This window comes from Eptatretus burgeri, chromosome 3, assembly GCF_056783735.1.
Source record: "Eptatretus burgeri isolate ZD-2024b chromosome 3, Ebu_testis_v1, whole genome shotgun sequence".
Classification (NCBI taxonomy): Eukaryota; Metazoa; Chordata; class Myxini; order Myxiniformes; family Myxinidae; genus Eptatretus; species Eptatretus burgeri.
The window spans coordinates 104,934,508-104,955,832 of record NC_140963.1 but is presented as its reverse complement, the minus strand read 5'-3'; the positions used below and the strand labels follow the sequence as shown (position 1 = coordinate 104,955,832).

General features: G+C 45.9%; 1 protein-coding gene across 1 annotated transcript in view; it reads right to left on the bottom strand.

The window, feature by feature from the left end:
* The window catches only part of LOC147030578 (uncharacterized), a 263,534-nt gene that overhangs the window by 181,694 nt on the left and 60,515 nt on the right, over positions 1-21,325 (bottom strand). Inside the window, 2 exon segments of the mRNA XM_085872191.1 lie at positions 17,387-17,437; positions 20,291-20,357. Of these exon segments, the coding sequence (XP_085728317.1) occupies positions 17,387-17,437; positions 20,291-20,357 (118 nt within the window).

Sequence of the window (21,325 nt, the reverse complement as noted above, 5' to 3'; positions counted from 1 at the left end):
AGCATTAAAAAAAAACTAAAAAACACCCTGAAATTTTGCCCACTCCCTCCTGACCAACTTACATTCTTAATTCGTCTGGACAAACCAAACCTGGCATACACACCGTTTTTGAATGTGCTAAATTACTGAGCATTACAAGACTATTAGACATAGACAACACAGGTTGCAGATTTGCAAGAAGAATTAGGTCACGAGGATTGCGGGAGTGAAGAGGGTGGATAGAGGGAGAATAGATGAACTGAGGGAGGAGATTGGTGTGCAGATGAGCTTGACAGGGAGATTGGTAAAAAGCCAGCTGAAGTGGGCTGGACACTTGGTGCAGATGGAAGAAGAAAGAATGGCAAAGAGAGCGGGTAGGTTGAGGAAGCAAGGTAGGAGGAAAAGAGGTAGACCGCGATTGAGATGGGAAGATTGTGTGAGGAGGAATATCAATAATGTGGGGGTGGTTGGAGAGTGGAGAGAGTTGGCTGGGGACAGGGGGAAGTGGAGAAATATTGTGGTTGAGGCAGGGAAGAAGCTTCGTACTGTTGGATCTCACCCCTGAAAAGGGCAGAGAAATAGGAGAAGAAGAAGACTTTATAGATGCAAGTCCCGAAACACACTGGTAATTGACAAATTACATATTTCATCACCATGTGTAAATTTTGAACAAAAATGACAGATCTCAATGTATTCTTTAAATATCACTGGGCAATTTACCTTAAACTGCTGACATCAACAAAATAAATGCTTTATTTTTACATTAAATTTTCATGAGTCCCAGTGAAATTTACCACTTCAGCCTCTATGGAAGTGAAATCATTTGGTTATGCAGTGTTTCAAAAGTACAGTGTACTGAAGGAAATACTTGTGTTTCATGCATTTGTTAACCTTAAAATTAAAATGCATGCTTATTTACTTGCAGGTAGCATTGACTCGCTCAAGTGAAATACCCACCAGCTGATAGACAACTGAAGTGAACTTCTGTTAGCGGTTAGCCGGATGTTAATGGTTTATCTCTAAGGCAACCCATAATAATGAGGATGCATGCAGTCAGTACACTTTTTGATCACATCATTTCTCATGGTTAATGGCTACCTCTTTCGCCCGACTTTATCCCTCCATACTTTTATTTGTGGGGAAAGCTCAAAAACACGGTCTATGCAAACAGTTCCCAAGATGAAAGAAGAGCTGAAGGCAAACATTTCAGAGGCTATCCATGGCATCCAGACTGAAGAACTGACAGCAAGTGTTTAAAAACATGTGAAGACGTGACCAACTTTGCCGACAAATTAATGGGTCACATTTTCAGCAATTGCTATAAATTTGTTACAACTGGTCAAAAATTTTCAAAATCAAATATTCTGTAATCTCTTCTTGGACAATGAATACTTTTCTCTGAAAGACATCGTTTTGCACAAAAGTTGTTAATTTTCTACTGCACCGTTTCTTTTGAAACACCCTGTAATTGTCTAAACTTATAAATGTCAGTGTGTGTGCGTGCGTGTGCCTCCTCTGTAACTCTAAAACAACAAAACATAGCAGCCTGAAACTTTGCATGCATATGAAGAGAACTCCAAGGAGGTGCAAGACTGAAAATTGGGAGTTTGGGATAATTAAAACACCACCTTTGAAAATAATTAATGGCCTTTAATTTTATCCTTCATGAGGAGATCCTCAGCCACCTCACTTTCTGGGGTCTAAAGGCGTTTCCATAGTAACCTCACTGGGGTCACTGGGCCACAACAATTTAACAAAAAAGTTATATTTTTCACTTTCCTCACTCATATTTTCGAATACCTGTCATCACAGCAACAAATCGTTGTGTAAATCGCTTTTGTTAGGACTATAGTTTTCATATTAGGAGCATGGAGCGATTTCATGCATTATATGATACGATTTTCCACGATCTACTATCACGGATGAATTAAAGAACATCATCGAAATATTATTTCGGCTTTGAGGATCAGATATTGTCCAGACGAAGTGTCAAAATCTGTTGTGAAATCTGATAAGTTAAAGAAATAACGAGTCTTATAACAAAGCAGATATCCCTATTTACTTGAAGCAAGCAAGGCTTTGTTTCCTCCTCCATAGATACAAAAGAAAATGTGAAATTTCCAAAGCATTAAACTTGCCTTTTTCTACTGTTTGGAGAATTATATTGAGTGAACAAAAAATTCAGGAACGTGCCAAAATTAACAAGCTTCATTGAGCTGTATGATTCAATGCATTCACTGCTAGACCTCGCAACCTGTCCCCCAGAGGGACTGCCTATCGAAAGCATTTGCCAGATCTGTGTCAATATTTTCAGAGGTTTCGTGAGATGCTCTGCAAGGAATCAAAGCAAATCTGGGAAAAGAAACGGATGTTAGAAAAAAGTTATAACGTTTGTGCGGATCATGTGTACCACGTGACGCGTGCAAAGACGAGCAGGCAAGAAGGTGGATTATCTGCAATGTTTATTTCACAGATAATTGAATGTCTCCAGGGTTGTTCTGGATGTCTCCAGGGTTGTTCTGCGTTAAGCTGCAACTCTTTTGTGGATAAAGTCATCATTTGAACGAATTCATTATATCTATCTATAATTCCAGAAATCTGTGTGTGTGTGTGTGTGTGTGTGTGTGTGTGTGTGTGTGTGTGTGTGTGTCTGCGACCGCCGTTTCTCGACAACCGCCGGTCCAATATGATTGAAACTTGCCAGGAATATTGCCGGGGACCCACGGATGTACCTTTTCAAGGTTTGATATGAATCGGACGAGCGGTTCCCAAGTTGCGGCCATTTTATTGCTTTTTTCAGTGTTGGAAAGGTGTATATATCGCAGCTGAAGTGTCGTTCCACCTTACCATGCCATTTTTTCCCAAAGATATCTCAGAATAATGATAACAGCATATTAATAAAAATAATAATAGCACAATAATTGGCAGTAATAAAAAGAATAACGTGATACATTGAGCAATGTCTGTCAACCAATAACGACCTATATATTGTCTGTCAACCGATGACACGACACGGTGCGAGGATGTCAAGAATGACGTCACAATTATTTTATTTTTTTTTGCACGATTGAGGTCACAATTCTTCTTATTCTTCGTTTGGTATGACGTCACAATCGACGCTGGGGACCTGAGTTTGTGCCTTTTCAAGGTTTGATATCGTTCTTCATCAGTTTCGGCTGTTTCCCAAGTGTTTCCCAAGGTTTGAAAGCTGTTTTTTTCCCAAGGTTTGAATTAATTGTTCAAATTATTAATTAATCCCATGGTTTGAATTTTGAAAAGGGAAACAGCTGATTCCCAAGAGTTTGAAAGTTGTTTTTTCCAAGGTTTGAATTAATTGTTCAAATTATTAATTAATCCCATGGTTTGAATTTTCCCAACTGAAACAGCTGTTTCCCAATAGTTTGAAACCTGTTTTTTTCCCAAGGTTTGAATTAATTGTTCAAATTATTAATTAATCCCATGGTTTGAATTTTGAAAAGGGAAACAGCTGATTCCCAAGAGTTTGAAAGTTGTTTTTTCCAAGGTTTGAATTAATTGTTCAAATTATTAATTAATCCCATGGTTTGACTTTTCCCAAGGGAAACAGCTGTTTCACAAGGTATGAAAACTGTTTTTTCCCAAGGTTTGAATTAATTGTTGTGCTTGGTAGACATTTGTGAATACATTTACAGAGGGGCGAGAGAGGAGGGGCGAGAGGAGGAGGAAAAGAGAGGAGGGGGGAGAGGGGGAGGATTGGGGGAGAGAGAGGAGGGGGAGAGAGAGGAGGGGGGAGAGGGGGAGGATTGGGGGGAGGAGAGAGGGGAGGAGAGAGGGGGAGGAGAGAGGGGGAGGAGAGAGGGGAGGAGAGAGGGGGAGGAGAGAGGGGGAGGAGAGAGGGGAGGAGAGAGGGGAGGAGAGAGGGGGAGGAGAGAGGGGAGAGAGAGGGAGAGAGAGAAGGGGCAAGAGAGGGGGAGAGAGAGGAGGACAAGAGAGAGAGGGGGAGAGAGGGAGGGGGAGAGAGAGAGGGAGGGAGAGAGAGAGAGAGGGAGAGAGAGAGGGGAGAGAGAGAGGGGAGAGAGAGAGGGGAGAGAGAGAGGGAGAGAGAGAGAGGGGGAGAGAGAGGGGAGAGAGAGGGGAGAGAGAGGGGGAGAGAGAGGGGAGAGAGAGAGGGGAGAGAGAGGGGGAGAGAGAGGGGGAGAGAGAGGGGAGAGAGAGGGGGAGAGAGAGGGGAGAGAGAGGGAGAGAGAGAAGGGGCAAGAGAGGGGGCGAGAGAGGAGGACAAGAGAGGAGGGGGAGAGAAGAGGGGGAGAGAGGAGGGAAGGAGAGAGGAGGGCAGGAGAGAGGAGGGCAGGAGAGAGGAGGGCAGGAGAGAGGGGGCAAGAGAGAGGGGGGCAAGAGAGAGGGGGCAAGAGAGAGGGGGCAAGAGAGAGGGGGCAAGAGAGAGGGGGCAAGAGAGAGGGGGCAAGAGAGAGGGGGGCAAGAGAGAGGGGGGCAAGAGAGAGGGGGGCAAGAGAGAGGGGGGCAAGAGAGAGGGGGGCAAGAGAGAGGGGCAAGAGAGAGGGGGAGGGAGAGAGGGGGGAGGGAGAGAGGGGGAGGGAGAGAGGGGAGGGAGAGAGGGGGAGGGAGAGAGGGGGAGGGAGAGAGGGGGAGGGAGAGAGGGGGTGAGAGAGAGGGGGCATCACAATTCAAGAGAGGGGGAGAGAGGAGGTGGCTAGAGAGGGGGATGGGAGGGGGGTGAGAGAGTGGGGCGAGAGAGGAGGGGGAGAGAGGAGGGGGAGAGAGGAGGGGGAGAGAGGAGGGGGGAGAGAGGAGGGGAGAGAGAGGAGGGGAGAGAGAGGAGGGGGAGAGAGAGGATGGGAGAGAGAGGAGGGGAGAGAGGAGGGGGAGAGAGGAGGGGGAGAGACTAGGGGTGAGAGAGGGGACGAGAGAGAGGGGGAGAGAGAGGGGGAGAGAGGGGGAGAGAGAAGGGGCGAGACTAGGGTGAGAGAGGGGGGAGAGAGAGGGGCGACACAATTCTTCTTCTTCATTTGATATGACGTCACAACTGACGCTGGGGACCTGAGTATGTTTCCCAAGTGTTTCCCAAGTTATGGCCATTTATGATACGGTTGGTCCGATCTAATTGTAGTCCGGGAGCCAACCGATCAAAATTAAAAAAAAAATTGCCCGGTCTGCTATAAAATTTTTGTGTTGATTTTCATAAAGAGACACCCTTTGAGTATATGAAAACCAATGTTGGCAATGGTGAAACTCTTGCGCAACAACACAGTCAACACTTTTGCGAGCCCCCTCTGATAACAAAATGTTGGCAAAAGCGAAGATGTAGGATGGGGGTAGGGGTAATTCATATTGTCCTAAAATCATAACCACTAAACCTATATACACAAATGACCCCTCATATTAAAGAGGAGTTCATTTCCTATATCACAATTGGTGTAGATTTAACCTACCTTCAATTGACAAGGTTATATGTCAAACAACAAAAGATTTATGTAACTCAGAAATGCTTGACTATCAATGGGGTCAGGAACAAGAACATACTTTTACATGCCATGGTTTTAAGGAAGATAAAATTAGAAATGGATTAACACAATATTGTGACATGAAACATCCTCTTCAGAGGAAGAGTCACTCTCTGAAACAACTCCACCACATGAACCTCTCTGACCAAGGCATATGCATGTCACTCAGCAAGGCACAGCAGCCTTTTTGCATGAACATCGTTTCAGACATTTGGATAATTTGCACATGCAAGACACCGTTTTGTCTATGTTTGGCTTGGCTGGCTTAGACATGAGAATTGGGACCAGTTTTCCATTGATAAGGGTTCTGCCAAATGTTGTGGCTGGGGGAAGTGCTCGGTCACTGAGATGTGCACGTCTATACAGAAGCAATTGATACAATGCTCTTAAAACAAGGAAGTAAAACGCATCTTCTGTTGCTGGCAGTGACCTAAGGTCTAATTTTGAAGAGACAAACATATGCTGCCTGAGGGTATCCAAACAGCTGAAACCTTTTTGGCCATGCAGAGCAGTCCAGTATACTCTGGCCTCATCAATGACACATTCTGTTGCTGCCATTTCACTATCTCTTCCAAAATCAACAAGGTGGGGAAGGTTTCCTATCAGTCCCAGAGAAACCTGTGCCGCTCTTCTTTTCACAGGAACACAGGCATCATCCCAACTGACTGGAAGAGGGGCCTTGGAAGAGGGTCCCTCTCTGGAAAGGGAAGGGTGATCGCCAAGACTGCAAAAACTACCGAGGGGTGACGCTGCTCTCAGTGCCGGGCAAGGTCTTTGCTCGGATAATTCTTGATAGGGTTTGCCACCATCTGCTTGAGCACCAGCGTCCAGAGCAGTCAGGCTTTACACCAAAGAGGTCAACGATTGACCGTATCCTTGCACTTCGTGTCCTCACCGAACGCAGACGAGAGTTTCGGCAGGGGCTGCTTGCAGCCTATGTTGATCTCTGTAAAGCGTTCGATTCAGTGAATCGGGATGTCCTCTGGAGGATTCTTGGTCTTCGTGGGGTGCCACCGAAACTGATCGATCTGATGTCTGAACTCTACTCTGGTACTGAGAGTGCTGTGAAGTGTGGTGGTACCATCTCTGACTTATTAGGGTACCCTGTGAGTACAGGGTACCCTATTGTTTTTCTTCTGTTTATTATTACGCATTATTATTATTAGGGTACCCTGTGAGTACAGGGTACCCTATTGTTTTTCTTCTGTTTATTATTACGCATTATTATTATTTTTATTATTATTATTTTTCCGCCGGCATTTTGCACCCTTTTTCGCTTTAAAAATCATTTTCTCTGGAATACTAAGTCCGATCGACAGGAAATTTTCACCATAGTGTGTATCTTTTTTGATAGCACAATTACGTTATAATTATGACGTCATTGGTCACGTGGTACGGTCGCCATCTTGAAAAAAGCGATAAACTTTGGACATCTGTATCTCGGAAACCGTGCAATGGAAAAATTTTTCGTTTGATACATTTTACTAAGCTTCCTATGGGGAACACGTGTGATTTTTCGTGACGTCATAGGTGAAGCGATATACCGGTGAAAATTCGTCAAGTAGAACGCCATATAGGAAAAATCTGAAAAATTTTGAGCGTCATCTACAGCAAAATTCATCGACAAAAATGTTATTTTTGACGTCATCGATGACGTAATTTGGCCGCCATCTTGTTTTTTAGTGTTTTTTTAAAAAAATCTTCTTCTCCAGAAGGGCTGGACAGATTAAGGCGAAACTTTACAGGTACATTCCCCGTGATGCCCTCTTTCAAGTTTGTTAATTTGTTGTTGATACGTCACATGGTTTGGCGGCCATCTTGAAAAAACCCTAAAACCTTCAAACATCTTCTTCTCCAGAAGCGCTGGTCCCATGAAGGCGAGATTTCACAACTATATTCGGGACATGTATGCGATGCAAGTTTGTTAATTTTGAAGTGATAGGTCACATGGTTTGGCCGCCATGTTGGATTTAAGAAAATATTAAATAATGTTTTCTCTGGAATTTCATAAGCCATCGAAGCGAAAATTTGCAAGTGCCTTCCTCCCTCAAGTCTGCATACATGGTAAAAAATTTTACCTCAGAAGTCACATGGTTTGGCGGCCATCTTGGATTGAAAAATAGACCTTATCCGATTTTCACGAAACTTCACACACTTGTTCGGGTCGACGATGGAAAGCAGAATTTAAATTTATGATATCATAGGTCACAAGGTTCGGCAGCCATCTTGGATTGAAAATGAATAAATTTTAAAAATCTTCTTCTCCAGAAGGGCAAGACAGATCAAGACGAAACTTCACAGATATATTCCCCCATGAGATCCTTTCTCAAGTTTGTTAATTTCTTCTGATCGGTCACATGGTTTGGCGGCCATCTTGAAAAAACCCTAAAACCTTCAAACATCTTCTTCTCCAGAAGCGCTGGTCCACTGAAGGGGAGATTTCAGAACTATATTCGGGAGAGTAAGGCGATATAAGTTTGTTAATTTCGAATTGATAAGTCACATGGTTTGGCCGCCATCTTGGATTTAAGAAAAATATTAAATAATGTTTTCTCTGGAACCGCTTAACCAAACGAATCGAAAATTTGTAATTATCATCGAGAGGGCAGTATGCACGCATGATAAAAATTATGACGTCACACGTCACATGGTTTGGCGGCCATCTTGGATAGAAAAACGCACCTTTACCGATTAACACGAAACTTCACAAACGTGTTCCAATACCCAGTTGGAAGCAGAATATAAATTTCTGATGTCATAGGTCACATGGTTCGTCAGCCATCTTGGATTGAAAAACAATATCTTCAAACGTCTTTTTCTCTGAAACGACTGAACAGATCCAGGCGAAATTCGACCACTATGACCGCCTCTCCATGACGAATAAAAAGTTCCCACCCCCTTTTGAGGTACGATGCAACGTTTGGCAGCCATATTGGATTGAAGGAAAATATTAATTAATGTTTACTCTGGTACTACTGCATCAATAAATGTGAAACATCACCTTTATGTTGCAACAGTCATGCGGAATGAGGGTTTGAAATTTCAACGGGATCGGGCCCAGGGTTTGGCAGCCATGTTGGTTTTAAGAAAAATATTAAATAATGTTTTCTCTGGAACTGCTTAACCTAGCGAAGCGAAAATTTGCACTTATCGTCTACGATTGTGTTTGCACATGTGGTGAAAATTATGACATCACAAGTCACATGGTTTGGCCGCCATCTTGGATTGAAGGATAAATATTAATTAATGTTTACTCTGGAACCACTGCTTCTATATATACGAAACTTCAAATTTCTAATTTAGCCGACATGAGAAACAAAAGTTTAAAATTTCAACCTGATCGGTCACACGGTTTGGCAGCCAGAATTATTTAATTATTTGAATCTGTTCGCCAGTAATAAGGAAATTGAACGCTTTTTGCTGCCCGGTTCGCAGCTCTTCAGTCCCACACCATATCGAAGCAGGCCTCTGTTTGCATCACTCTTCAATAATGTTTTTTCTGGAACCACTTTCCCCATGAATGCGAAACTTTGCGACTGTCATCTGCAGAAAGTCCCATGTTGTATCAAAGGCGGACGGACTGGGTACCCGGTCATCACTGCCAGCAGTTATAAAGTGGCAGTTCTAGTTATTATTTTTCCGCCGGCATTTTGCACCCTTTTTCGCTTTAAAAATCATTTTCTCTGGAACACAAAGTCCGATCGACAGGAAATTTTCACCATAGTGTGTATCTTTTTTGATAGCACAATCACGTTATAATTATGACGTCATTGGTCACGTGGTACGGTCGCCATCTTGAAAAATGCGATAAACTTTGGACATCTGTATCTCGGAAACCGTGCAATGGAAAAATTTTTTCGTTTGATACATTTTACTAAGCTCCCTATGGGGAACACGTGTGATTTTTCGTGACGTCATAGGTGAAGCGATATACCGGTGAAAATTCGTCAAGTAGAACGCCATATAGGAAAAATCTGAAAAATTGTGAGCGTCATCTACACCAAAATTCATCGTCAAAAATGTTATTTTTGACGTCATCGATGATGTAATTCGGCCGCCATCTTGTTTTTTAGTGTTTTTTAAAAAAAAAATCTTCTTCTCCAGAAGGGCTGAACAGATTAAGGCGAAACTTTACAGGTACATTCCCCCTGAGGTCCTCTTTCAAGTTTGTTAATTTGTTGTTGATACGTCACATGGTTTGGCGGCCATCTTGAAAAAACCCTAAAACCTTCAAACATCTTCTTCTCCAGAAGCGCTGGTCCAATGAAGGCGAGATTTCAGAACTATATTCGTGACATGTATGCGATGCAAGTTTGTTAATTTCAAAGTGATAGGTCACATGGTTTGGCCGCCATGTTGGATTTAAGAAAAATATTAAATAATGTTTTCTCTGAATTTCAAAAGCCATCGAAGCGAAAATTTGCAAGTGCCTTCCTCCCTCAACTCTGCATACATGGTAAAAATTTTTACCTCAGAAGTCACATGGTTTGGCGGCCATCTTGGATAGAAAAATAGACCTTATCCGATTTACACGAAACTTTACACACTTGTTCGGGTCGACGATGGAAAGCAGAATTTAAATTTATGATATCATAGGTCACAAGGTTCGGCAGCCATCTTGGATTGAAAATGAATAAATTTTAAAAATCTTCTTCTCCAGAAGGGCAAGACAGATTAAGACGAAACTTCACACATATATTCCCCATGAGGTCCTTTCTCAAGTTTGTTAATTTGTTCTTGATCGGTCACATGGTTTGGCGGCCATCTTGAAAAAACCCTAAAACCTTCAAACATCTTCTTCTCCAGAAGCGCTGGTCCGAGGAAGGGGAGATTTCAGAACTATATTCGGGACTGGTAGGCGATATAAGTTTGTTAATTTCGAATTGATTAGTCACACGGTTTGGCCGCCATGTTGGATTTAAGAAAAATATTAAATAATGTTTTCTCTGGAACCGCTTAACCTAACGAATCGAAAATTTGCAATTATCATCTATCCTCGTCTATGCACGCAAGGTAAAAATTATGACGTCACACGTCACATGGTTTGGCGGCCATCTTGGATAGAAAAACGCACCTTTACCGATTAACACAAAACTTCACATACGTGTTCCAATACCAAGTTGGAAGCAGAATATAAATTTGTGATGTCATAGGTCACATGGTTCGTCAGCCATCTTGGATTGAAAAATAATATCTTAAAACGTCTTTTTCTCTGAAACGACTGAACAGATCCAGGTGAAACTCCACCACTATGACCGCCTCTCCATGAAGAATAAAAGTTCTCACCCCTTTGAGGTACGACGCAACGTTTGGCAGCCATATTGGATTGAAGGAAAATATTAATTAATGTTTACTCTGGAAATACTGCATCAATAAATGTGAAACATCAAGTTTATGGTGGAACGCTCATGCGGAATGAGCGTTTGAAATTTCAACGGGATCGGGCCCAGGGTTTGGCAGCCATGTTGGTTTTAAGAAAAATATTAAATAATGTTTTCTCTGGAACTGCTTAACCTGAGAAGCGAAAATTTGCAGTTATCATCCACCATCGTGTTTGCACACGTGGTGCAAATTATGACATCACAAGTCACATGGTTTGGCCGCCATCTTGGATTGAAGGATAAATATTAATTAATGTTTACTCTGGAACCGCTGCCTCTATATATGCAAAACTTCACATTTATAATTCAGGTGATATGCTAAACAAAAGTTTAAAATTTCAACCTGATCAGTCACACGGTTTGGGAGCCAGAATTATTTATTTATTTGAATCTGGAAGCCAGTAATAACGAAATTGAATGCTTTGTGCTGCCCGGTTCGTAACTCGTCTGTTCCGCGCCGTCTCAAAGCAGGCCTGTATTTGTATCACTCTTAAATAATGTTTTCTCTGGAACCACTTTCCCGATCAAAGCGAAACTTTGTGACTGTCATCTGCAGAAAGTCCCATGTTGTATCAAAAGGCGGACGGACTGGGTACCCGGTCATCACTGCCAGCAGTTATAAAGTGGCAGTTCTAGTTTCCAGTTGTTACTGGAGTTCGTCAGGGATGTGTACTTGCCCCCACACTTTTCAGCACTTGTATGGACTGGATTTTAGGGAGGATGTCGGAGAGATCAAGTTGCGGTGCATCGTTTGGCAATGTCAAGATCTCAGACCTTGATTTTGCAGATGATGCAGTCATCTTTGCGGAGACTTTAGACATCCTCTTGGGGGCCCTCGAGGTGCTGAATGAGGAGTCGGAGCCGTTGGGATTACGGATTTCTTGGGTCAAAACTAAGATCCAGGCTTTCGGTGACATCTTGGATGCTGCTGTCCTGTCTGTGTCTGTTTGTGGTGAGGATGTTGAGGTCGTGGAGAGATTCACTTACCTTGGCAGTGATATTCATGTCTCCGCAGGTTGTGAGCCGGAGGTCAATAGACGTCTGGGTCGGGCCTGGGGAGTCATGGATTCACTGGATCATGGGGTGTGGCGCTGCCGGTACCTGTGCGGGAGGACGAAAGTCCGAGTCTTCAGGTCCTTGGTACTTCCAGTCTTGCTCTATGGGTGCGAGACTTGGACTTTGACCAAGGATCTGAGACGGAGACTTAATTCCTTTGGTACCAGGTCTCTTCGGAGAATCCTTGGCTATCGCTGGTCGGATTTTGTGTCCAACGAGCGGTTGCTGAGAGAGACTCGGATGAGATTTGTTACCTGCATAGTCCGTGAGCGTCAGCTGCGGCTGTATGGACATGTGGCTCGTTTTCCTGACGCTGATCCTGCTCACCAGATTCTCTCAGCGAGGGAGTCTCATGAGTGGAGGAGGCCAGTGGGCCGACCACGTGCCTCATGGTTGCAGCAGGTTGACCATCATCTCAAGGAGATGGGGATGGGCCTGGCATCTGCCTGGGGGATGGCCAGACGGAGGCCCCTGGAGTACCGGCGGAAAGTGGACGCAGCGACGCGCTGTTCTGGCACATGCTCCCATACCTGACCTGACCTCTTCTTTTCCCTTCTGAATGGGTAGCTCACTGTGTCACATCCACACAACACATATGTGCACAGAAGTGTAGCTGCGACATCAAGAGGATTTTCTGGTACTTCTTGCTCAACACTTCTACCAGCTCATGAATAGGTAGGTATTGATTCTGCCGTTGTATCCAGAGTTCTTGCAATGTGTTCAAGCAGCAGAAGTGATATATACACAGCATAATTATGTCTGTATCTGTTGCATGCACAACAGCTCGATGGTGATCAAGATATTCCACACAATACGCAAGATGAGCAATAATCCTTGTGTCTGCCTCTTCATGTTCTTCACAAGGTAAGTCCAGAACTGAACTTGATGCTGATGTGATGGAAAGAGTGTGACCTTTGTTTTCCATCATACTACCAAGAATGATGGTCACTCCATCCGGAATAGCTTCAGGACTCTCACAAAGGGAAGTGCCAATGAAGTTCTGAAGATTTCCTTTATTTCTTGGATTCTTTCATGAGTAAATTCCAGTCCGGAATTTCTAGACTCTTGGATGGTGAGAATTGTCTTGCCTGGTCTGTCTGGTTTCTCCTCTGCTGCTCATCACCCTTCAAAGTATGGCTATCATCAAAATCATACTGATCACCAATGATGTTGACACAGTTGCACATTTCAGGTTTCAACTGCAGGATACACCTGCTTGCGAAGATACAGCTGGGGAAGTTCACCAAATGTTTTCGCACCCATTTTTTGGTATTTATTTACAAATGCCATTGTGTCTACCAGATAAACTGTGTATAGGTCACTCTGTGGTAATGATGGCAGCTGTAAAACAACATCCTGCTCAGCTTCAGCAATTAGCACTGCCACGAAATCAGACTTGTTGCCTTTGCGCATTACAAACCCCTGTGCTAAGCGTGGATCAACCTCAAACAGGGATGATGGATAGTCTGTCCACTCATGGGAAAATGCAATCTGTCTTGTGACTGGGTCGGCATCTCGATAGAAACACAGCACACGTGTAGTTGCAGTCTCATCTTGATAGATCCTGATTAAACTCTGTTTCCTTGATGGTTTTGATTTCTTCTGTGAGGAGAAAGTTACCAGCTTCAGTGGTTCAATCTTAATAGAGACCACCTCTTCTGCTTTCATAATGGCTTCCATGCCTTTAGCTTGAGCATGGACCAAGTCTTTTGAAGCAGCCTTCTCACCAGTTGCTCTATTGAGCAGAACCACTTGGTTGTTACACTGGAATGGGTTTATCATCTGCTGGCATATCACTTTCTTGATCTCCTCAACATGCATATGTTCTTCTGTTGCCTGCTTCTGTGTTTCTCCATGATGAGTAGATTCCTGTTGGCCTAGATTAGCCATAGACTTTATGTTCTCTGATACAGCTGTGAGAAATGGTGCTGTTTTCACATATTTATCTCGAGCAGCTGGTGCCTGAGATATGCCTTTGAACAGAGATGTCTTCCCTTCATTGTTGTATGTCTGCTCCAGGGCCATGTCACTCCAAACACCATTGAATTTTCCTTTGGAAGAGTGAACTGTGAAGTACCCAACCTGGATCCAGCAAACCTTAACCGAACTGTGTTCAATAGAGTAAGAGGATTTTGTGGGTAGGGGGAACTTTGGTTGACAAAAATGTTAATTTTCTCTTTAAAAATTGATAGAACTCAATCAAATTTGCTGTTTTAATTAGCCATGGATACCATGTTCATATCACATTAAGAGAAATTAGTATTCTAATGCAGCATCTGCCTATGATAAGAAAAGTTCTAAAGGCCATCTTCAAAAAACGTTATTTTTAAGGCATTTTTCACAAAATTATGTACTTTTACGAGGTTTACTTTCACAAAGGCAATTTTTTTTGTCATTTTACAATGCACTGATTGAATTCTTACATTTAGTTCACATTTATTTTTCATGAATGTGATTTTTAAATTTTTTTAGAAATTTTATTGACAATTGCTGTTTTATCAAATTTTTCAAATCTTCCTCAAACAAAAACGGCCGCCAAAATTTTTCGCAAGAGCTTATGAATTGCCAACATTGGTTTTCATGAACTGCAAACATATATCTAAACATCCTGGGGGTGTAAAATTTTATAGCAGAGGCTGTAAGGTCCAACCCTAAAACAGCCTCGTACACAGGTTGGCTCCCGGACTATTGAAACAATGCCCCAATACAGTTGTCGTTTACGAGAGTGAAGGAACGAAGCTGCACATACTGGCACGCACCTACGGGCACGCACCTAGGGCACACACCAGTTTCATTAATTGATGTGTGAGCGGTGAAGACCAGCTTTAGAGTTAAAGGGATCCGACATGATATGCAGCAAGAGTCTGGCCAATCGTTCCTTATCAACCATTTAATTGGAGTGCTCAAGCCACTTGCCGACGTCTTGCAGTTCCTACGGACGCTTTTGCCCGCCAAGTTATTCAGAGCGAGTGGTTCGCGCTCCGTCGCCCCGGGCGAGTCCCTCGCGCTCCGTCGCCCCGGGCGAGTCCCTCGCGCTCCGTCGCCCCGGGCGAGTCCCTCGCGCTCCGTCGCCCCGGGCGAGTCCCTCGCGCTCCGTCGCCCCGGGCGAGTCCCTCGCGCTCCGTCGCCCCGGGCGAGTCCCTCGCGCTCCGTCGCCCCGGGCGAGTCCCCCGCGCTCCGTCGCCCCGGGCGAGTCCCCCGCGCTCCGTCGCCCCGGGCGAGTCCCCCGCGCTCCGTCGCCCCGGGCGAGTCCCCCGCGCTCCGTCGCCCCGGGCGAGTCCCCCGCGCTCCGTCGCCCCGGGCGAGTCCCCCGCGCTCCGTCGCCGGGCGAGTCCCCCGCGCTCCGTCGCCCGGGCGAGTCCCCGCGCTCCGTCGCCCGGGCGAGTCCCCCGCGCTCCGTCGCCCGGGCGAGTCCCCGCGCTCCGTCGCCCGGGCGAGTCCCCGCGCTCCGTCGCCCGGGCGAGTCCCCCGCGCTCCGTCGCCCGGGCGAGTCCCCGCGCTCCGTCGCCCGGGCGAGTCCCCCGCGCTCCGTCTCCCCGGGCGAGTCCCCGCGCTCCGTCGCCCGGGCGAGTCCCCCGCGCTCCGTCGCCCGGGCGAGTCCCCGCGCTCCGTCGCCCCGGGCGAGTCCCCGCGCTCCGTCGCCCGGGCGAGTCCCCGCGCTCCGTCGCCCGGGCGAGTCCCCGCGCTCCGTCGCCCGGGCGAGTCCCCGCGCTCCGTCGCCCCGGGCGAGTCCCCGCGCTCCGTCGCCCGGGCGAGTCCCCGCGCTCCGTCGCCCGGGCGAGTCCCCGCGCTCCGTCGCCCGGGCGAGTCCCCGCGCTCCGTCGCCCGGGCGAGTCCCCGCGCTCCGTCGCCCCGGGCGAGTCCCCCGCGCTCCGTCGCCCCGGGCGAGTCCCCCGCGCTCCGTCGCCCCGGGCGAGTCCCCCGCGCTCCGTCGCCCCGGGCGAGTCCCCCGCGCTCCGTCGCCCCGGGCGAGTCCCCCGCGCTCCGTCGCCCCGGGCGAGTCCCCCGCGCTCCGTCGCCCCGGGCGAGTCCCCCGCGCTCCGTCGCCCCGGGCGAGTCCCTCGCGCTCCGTCGCCCCGGGCGAGTCCCTCGCGCTCCGTCGCCCCGGGCGAGTCCCTCGCGCTCCGTCGCCCCGGGCGAGTCCCCCGCGCTCCGTCGCCCCGGGCGAGTCCCCCGCGCTCCGTCGCCGCGGGCGAGTCCCCCGCGCTCCGTCGCCGCGGGCGAGTCCCCCGCGCTCCGTCGCCGCGGGCGAGTCCCTCGCGCTCCGTCTCCCCGGGCGAGTCCCTCGCGCTCCGCCGCCCCGGGCGAGTCCCTCGCGCTCCGTCGCCCCGGGCGAGTCCCTCGCGCTCCGTCGCCCCGGGCGAGTCCCTCGCGCTCCGTCGCCGCGGGCGAGTCCCTCGCGCTCCATCGCCGCGGGCGAGTCCCTCGCGCTCCGCCGCCCCGGGCGAGTCGTTCGCGCTCCGCCGCCCCGGGCGAGTCGTTCGCGCTCCGCCGCCCCGGGCGAGTCGTTCGCGCTCCGCCGCCCCGGGCGAGTCGTTCGCGCTCCGCCGCCCCGGGCGACTACCTTCACATGAACATTTCAAGTCGAGAAGAGATTGACAAAATGCATGAGGTACATACTAAAAGAGGATGCAGCATGCTCCTCATGAGTACACATGGTCTGGAATGAGCTTAGCAGTCCCATTTTGTTCTTCAACATATGAATTTGCATTAATGGACCATGAAAACAAAGTTTTACACAGTTCCCGCACTCCCCCAAACCAGGAATTGTTTGTAGTCTGGATGTAGATAACAATTTTGCATTTCACAAAGAGAGAGGTGTGATGACATGTCTTGCAATACGTGTAGAATAGCACAATCCACCGGCAGCTCATGGAGTCATCCTCAATTGCGAAATTCATCTTTGTCACTCACATTATGCAACAACAATTGGGGTAACAATAGAGAGAAAATAAAACAAGTACGAAAACTTCCCATATTAACGCTCCAGTGACACAAAATCAAGACGAAGGAAGAAACAGTACCCCTGATGCAACTGAAAGACTGTGCAATGGCATACTTACACATATGATTGTGAAAAATGAATGACGAACTTTTCATGTGCAACTCATCTCAGACACCAACTCAAACTCAGTCAGGAAATAACATTCTGACAACCATTTAAAGGTGAAAGCAAATATGAAATTATAGTTGACAATTTTAGTATTGTTTAGCTTTTTTTCTATTGGGCAAGGACATTTGAAATGATGGCAATAAGAATATCAAGCCCGCACAAAAAAAAGAAGACATTCTCTCGAGGGAAAAGAAAAAACATCTTGGAGATTTTGAAAAATATACCCCAGGACTCGTGAAAACCTCTTCTTCTCCTCTTTACCAATTAATGAAAATGAGTAAATGGTTCCACTAGTTACATTTGCAAGATGTGTATTCATTCCCCCAACCCAGCCTTCCCCAAAGAGTGTCACCTACCAATTGCTGGCTCATTATGCTTTGCCAATTCCTTTAATTGTGCAACGAAACCTGCAACGATGAAGAATAAATGAAAAACAAAAAACAATACCTCAATGTCAAATTCATTCAATCATTCATTTCATGTGCAGCCCTTGGCTGCTGGTTTCATCATTGCTCTCAGCATGGCTACGCCACTCCCTGAAGGTTTGGGCAGGAATTTGTAATTTGTTCAGGATGCCGGCAATGGCTCGCCTCCTCTTCGTGAATGATAGCATCGGGATCTTTAACTTCAACCAACCAATTCCAACAGACTGGACGCCACACACAACAATGCCTCATCCTGCCTGCGATACACTAGGATGACAGTTTGTAACCGAGCTGAGATTCAAACAGACGAATTGGCTCAAAGGCGATTGTGCACACCTCTCGGCCACCCTACCGCCCCTTACCAATGTCAAGTAATTAATCGGCACTTATACTTAGATGACGTGAGAATATGCAGCTGCAACCTCGTTCTGAAGGTAGTATAATATAGAAGGGGCTCATGCTTTGCAGATCGATCTCCAAGATGGACCGTTTTATATGGTGTATTTCGTCACGATAAATCACAATGATAAAATTCCTGCATGTCAAAATGCCATCGCAATATGTCGTAAATATGTACGAAACCAGCTACGTTACTTTCTTCAACCCTTTGTCAAAAGGAACCATTCAGTTGGCCTCTGGCAAAACCTGCAGCCAGCAGCTTTTGCATTTTCAGCAGTGACTGTCAGCATGTTGACTGCAATGTTTTTCTTTCGCATTCCAGTCAGCTGTCGACTGTAGCCAAGGAAGAGCTTGAACTTTGGCACGGAAATAAAATCAGATCTCCTCTCCCTGTGCTCAAACTTTCTGATCGAATGAAGCATTTCTGCGCACAATCAATCACTCTTCCAATTATTTTAATCTTCTTGCATATTTGCACTTTATATACCGACAATTTGCTTGTTTATATTTTTGCCATGACCCATCCAACTGAGTTCAAAAACTCCTCGCAACGGTCTTGTACAAGTCCACACAAACTCGAACAAAAGATGAAATGCCTAATCATGCCACTTAGGAATGTGGATGGCAGCGAAGTAATGCAATGGCAAAAGATTGGTGGGAAAGAAATTGGTGCCACATGTTATGGAAGCATTAATTTTGATTGGTCAGTTCAGTGGAGAAGATTTATTCAATTCTCTCATCCCAATGCACCCAATTGACTGCCCATTTGATTTCAAAGGGCTACAATTCCCTGTTCCAGTGTGCTTCACCATGTCCAATAACAATGCACAGGGACAAAGCCTTCAATGTTGCTGAAAATTTTTTTGAATACACTCTACTTTGCCCATGGATAATTCAATACTGGAAGCTCCAATGTGGATTATGATCAACACCTCCCAAAATCCACTCACTGCTCAGTGCTCACCTCCCCTCACTCATTCCTCTTTTTTTCCCCACCTGTGGAACCAATTTCCTCAGTCTCTTCAATCGCATGATTCTCTCCTGGGCTTCAAAATGGCTGTACACCACCACCTCAGGTCATCCTCCATCCATACTCAAGATATTTCCTACCCCCACCAACCCTTCCCAAGCACACCGTTTTCAGGTTGTTGTTTTTTCCTTCCACTTCTATGATCGAGTTTGCGTCTGTATCCATCTTGTCCACCCCTTGCTCTCATTCTACCCAATCTTACTCTATTTTGTGCCTTAACTTTATGTTGCTGTGTTTCCCACATCCCTCCCCCACCCCACTTTCTTTTTCTGCTGTTCTTTTCATTCTGTTACGTCCTGATCGGTTTTGTGTTCCACCTCGCTCCTCTACAAGCTACGACACTGTATACAACCCCCCACCCCCCCCCCCCGGCCATACAACTGTGCCAAAGGTGGAAAAATGGCAATTGTTGTCTCGGGGGAAACTTTACAAAAACACTGGGATCCAGTGGGTAAGTGGAACTCAGCAAACTGTTGGTCAGCAACCCACAACACTGAGTTGACCCACTGAGGCATACATTGGAATTTGCAGCAAGACAGTGGAACTCAGAACCCTATTAAGACCTGTAGGGGTCTGCTGAACTCAGAGAACAACTGGCCCTGCTGGGAACTGAACTTTAGAACTGCCCCTTGAACAGATGCAGCAAGAAATCAACACCCTCTTCACCCAACACTTTCCATACTTGGCAGGTATCCCATTCAGCCCAATTACCTTACAATTCTTCATTCTCAAGAATGCTCTCCCTACATCCTCCTTCTGGATGATTCTTGTAATCCCTTGTTTTGCAGCAGGTCCAACTCTGAATTGTTGGGTTCTCCTCACTTAGCAGATTCACAAAATATGTTTTCCATCTCTTCTTCATCTCAACATCATAATTTCAAACTGAAGTTCATGTTCAGCAATTCTCCTCTTCCTCTTTGGTGTCCAAAACATGGCTTCTTTAATCAAATGTCCCTCTTGCTTTCTCATTCTATGTTCTACCCATTGCCATCTTCAGTCTTTGGCCTGTGCCACAATGTCTTTTTCCAACACTCCTCATTATTTCCTCATTTCTTACCCTATTTCACCAAATATCTTTGGAATCCTTCTCAACCACCGATGGTGGAAGACCGTGAGTTTGTGTTCCAGTTCTTTCCTTATTTTCCATGTTTCTGTGCCATCTAACAACACTGAGTTGACATTAGAATTGAATAGTTTAATCTCGGTTTTCAATGAATGTTGTCTGAAATTCAAAGTATTTGATAAAGAGTGAAAAATTGCTTGAGCTTTTGCAATTCTGTTGCAAAAAAAAAAACAAAACAGAAAATCATCACAGATGATCACAGAAAATCATCACACGATCAACAAATGCTTCTCCAAGTTGCAAAAAATTAAGGCATGTGTTTATTGTTGAATTCAACAATTACCTTTGTCTTTCATTCTTGTCACCTTCATTATTTCTTCCAAAACATTTGAATTGGAAGGTGATTGTATCTGGGCAAAGAAAAAGAATTTATTACTTTCAGTTTGCAATACGCTTTATAAAGTGAGCGAATCCGGGCATTCACTGAGCAGGTAAACCCAAATGCAGATTGTCTAAAATCTTTACCTGTTACTGTTAGGCGGTACTTATGATTCGATATGGAACGAATAGTATATTTTATATACGTGTGTGTGTTTTATATACAGTAGACTAGGCGTAAGTCAGCAGCGTGTAACTCGTAACTTCGCCTAAGTCGGCAGCGTCAAAAAGTCCCGAATTTATCTCATGTTAAATCCCTTTGAATAAAGAGTCATCCCTCTGTAAGTCGTCATCTCTAAGTCGTCACTTCGTCTAAGTCGTCAGATGTTGTCCGTTCCCGCGCAATGGAAACTCAAGTCAATTACCACTCCGAACTCGTCACACGGAACTGCTGCCTCGTGAGAAGCCCGATTTCATGGAATCATGATGCTCGCTCATTGGTTTCCACCGCCAGTGATAGGCTATTTATAACTGCGTACACACGTTGATCGCACTGCAGGCAGGACAATGGCGACGAAGCGCAAGCTTACAACTAAAACCAACCAAGAAAAATACGACATTATCCAGTTTTGCGAGGCAAACCCACTGATGAAGAAAACAGCCATAGCTGAGAAGTTGGACATCAAACGGCAGACAATGAACGATATCTTGAAGAATAAGGGCAAGATATTTGGACAAGTGGAGAAGATCGCAAGGCCGGTGGTAAGTGTGAAACACGTGAAATGTGTGTCCTTTGAAAACCAATCCTCGGAGTTGGGTAACATTGTCAGAGCAGAAGGAAGCAAGTGTTTTTCCAGGACAACCTTGTACGTGGCTTGATTCATGAGTCCTTCACAAAGACAAATCTGCCCAATTCCAGCCTTGCTGAAGCACCCCCAGATCATCACTGATCCTCCACCAAATTTCACAGTGGTTGTGAGACTGTGGCTTGTCGGCCTCT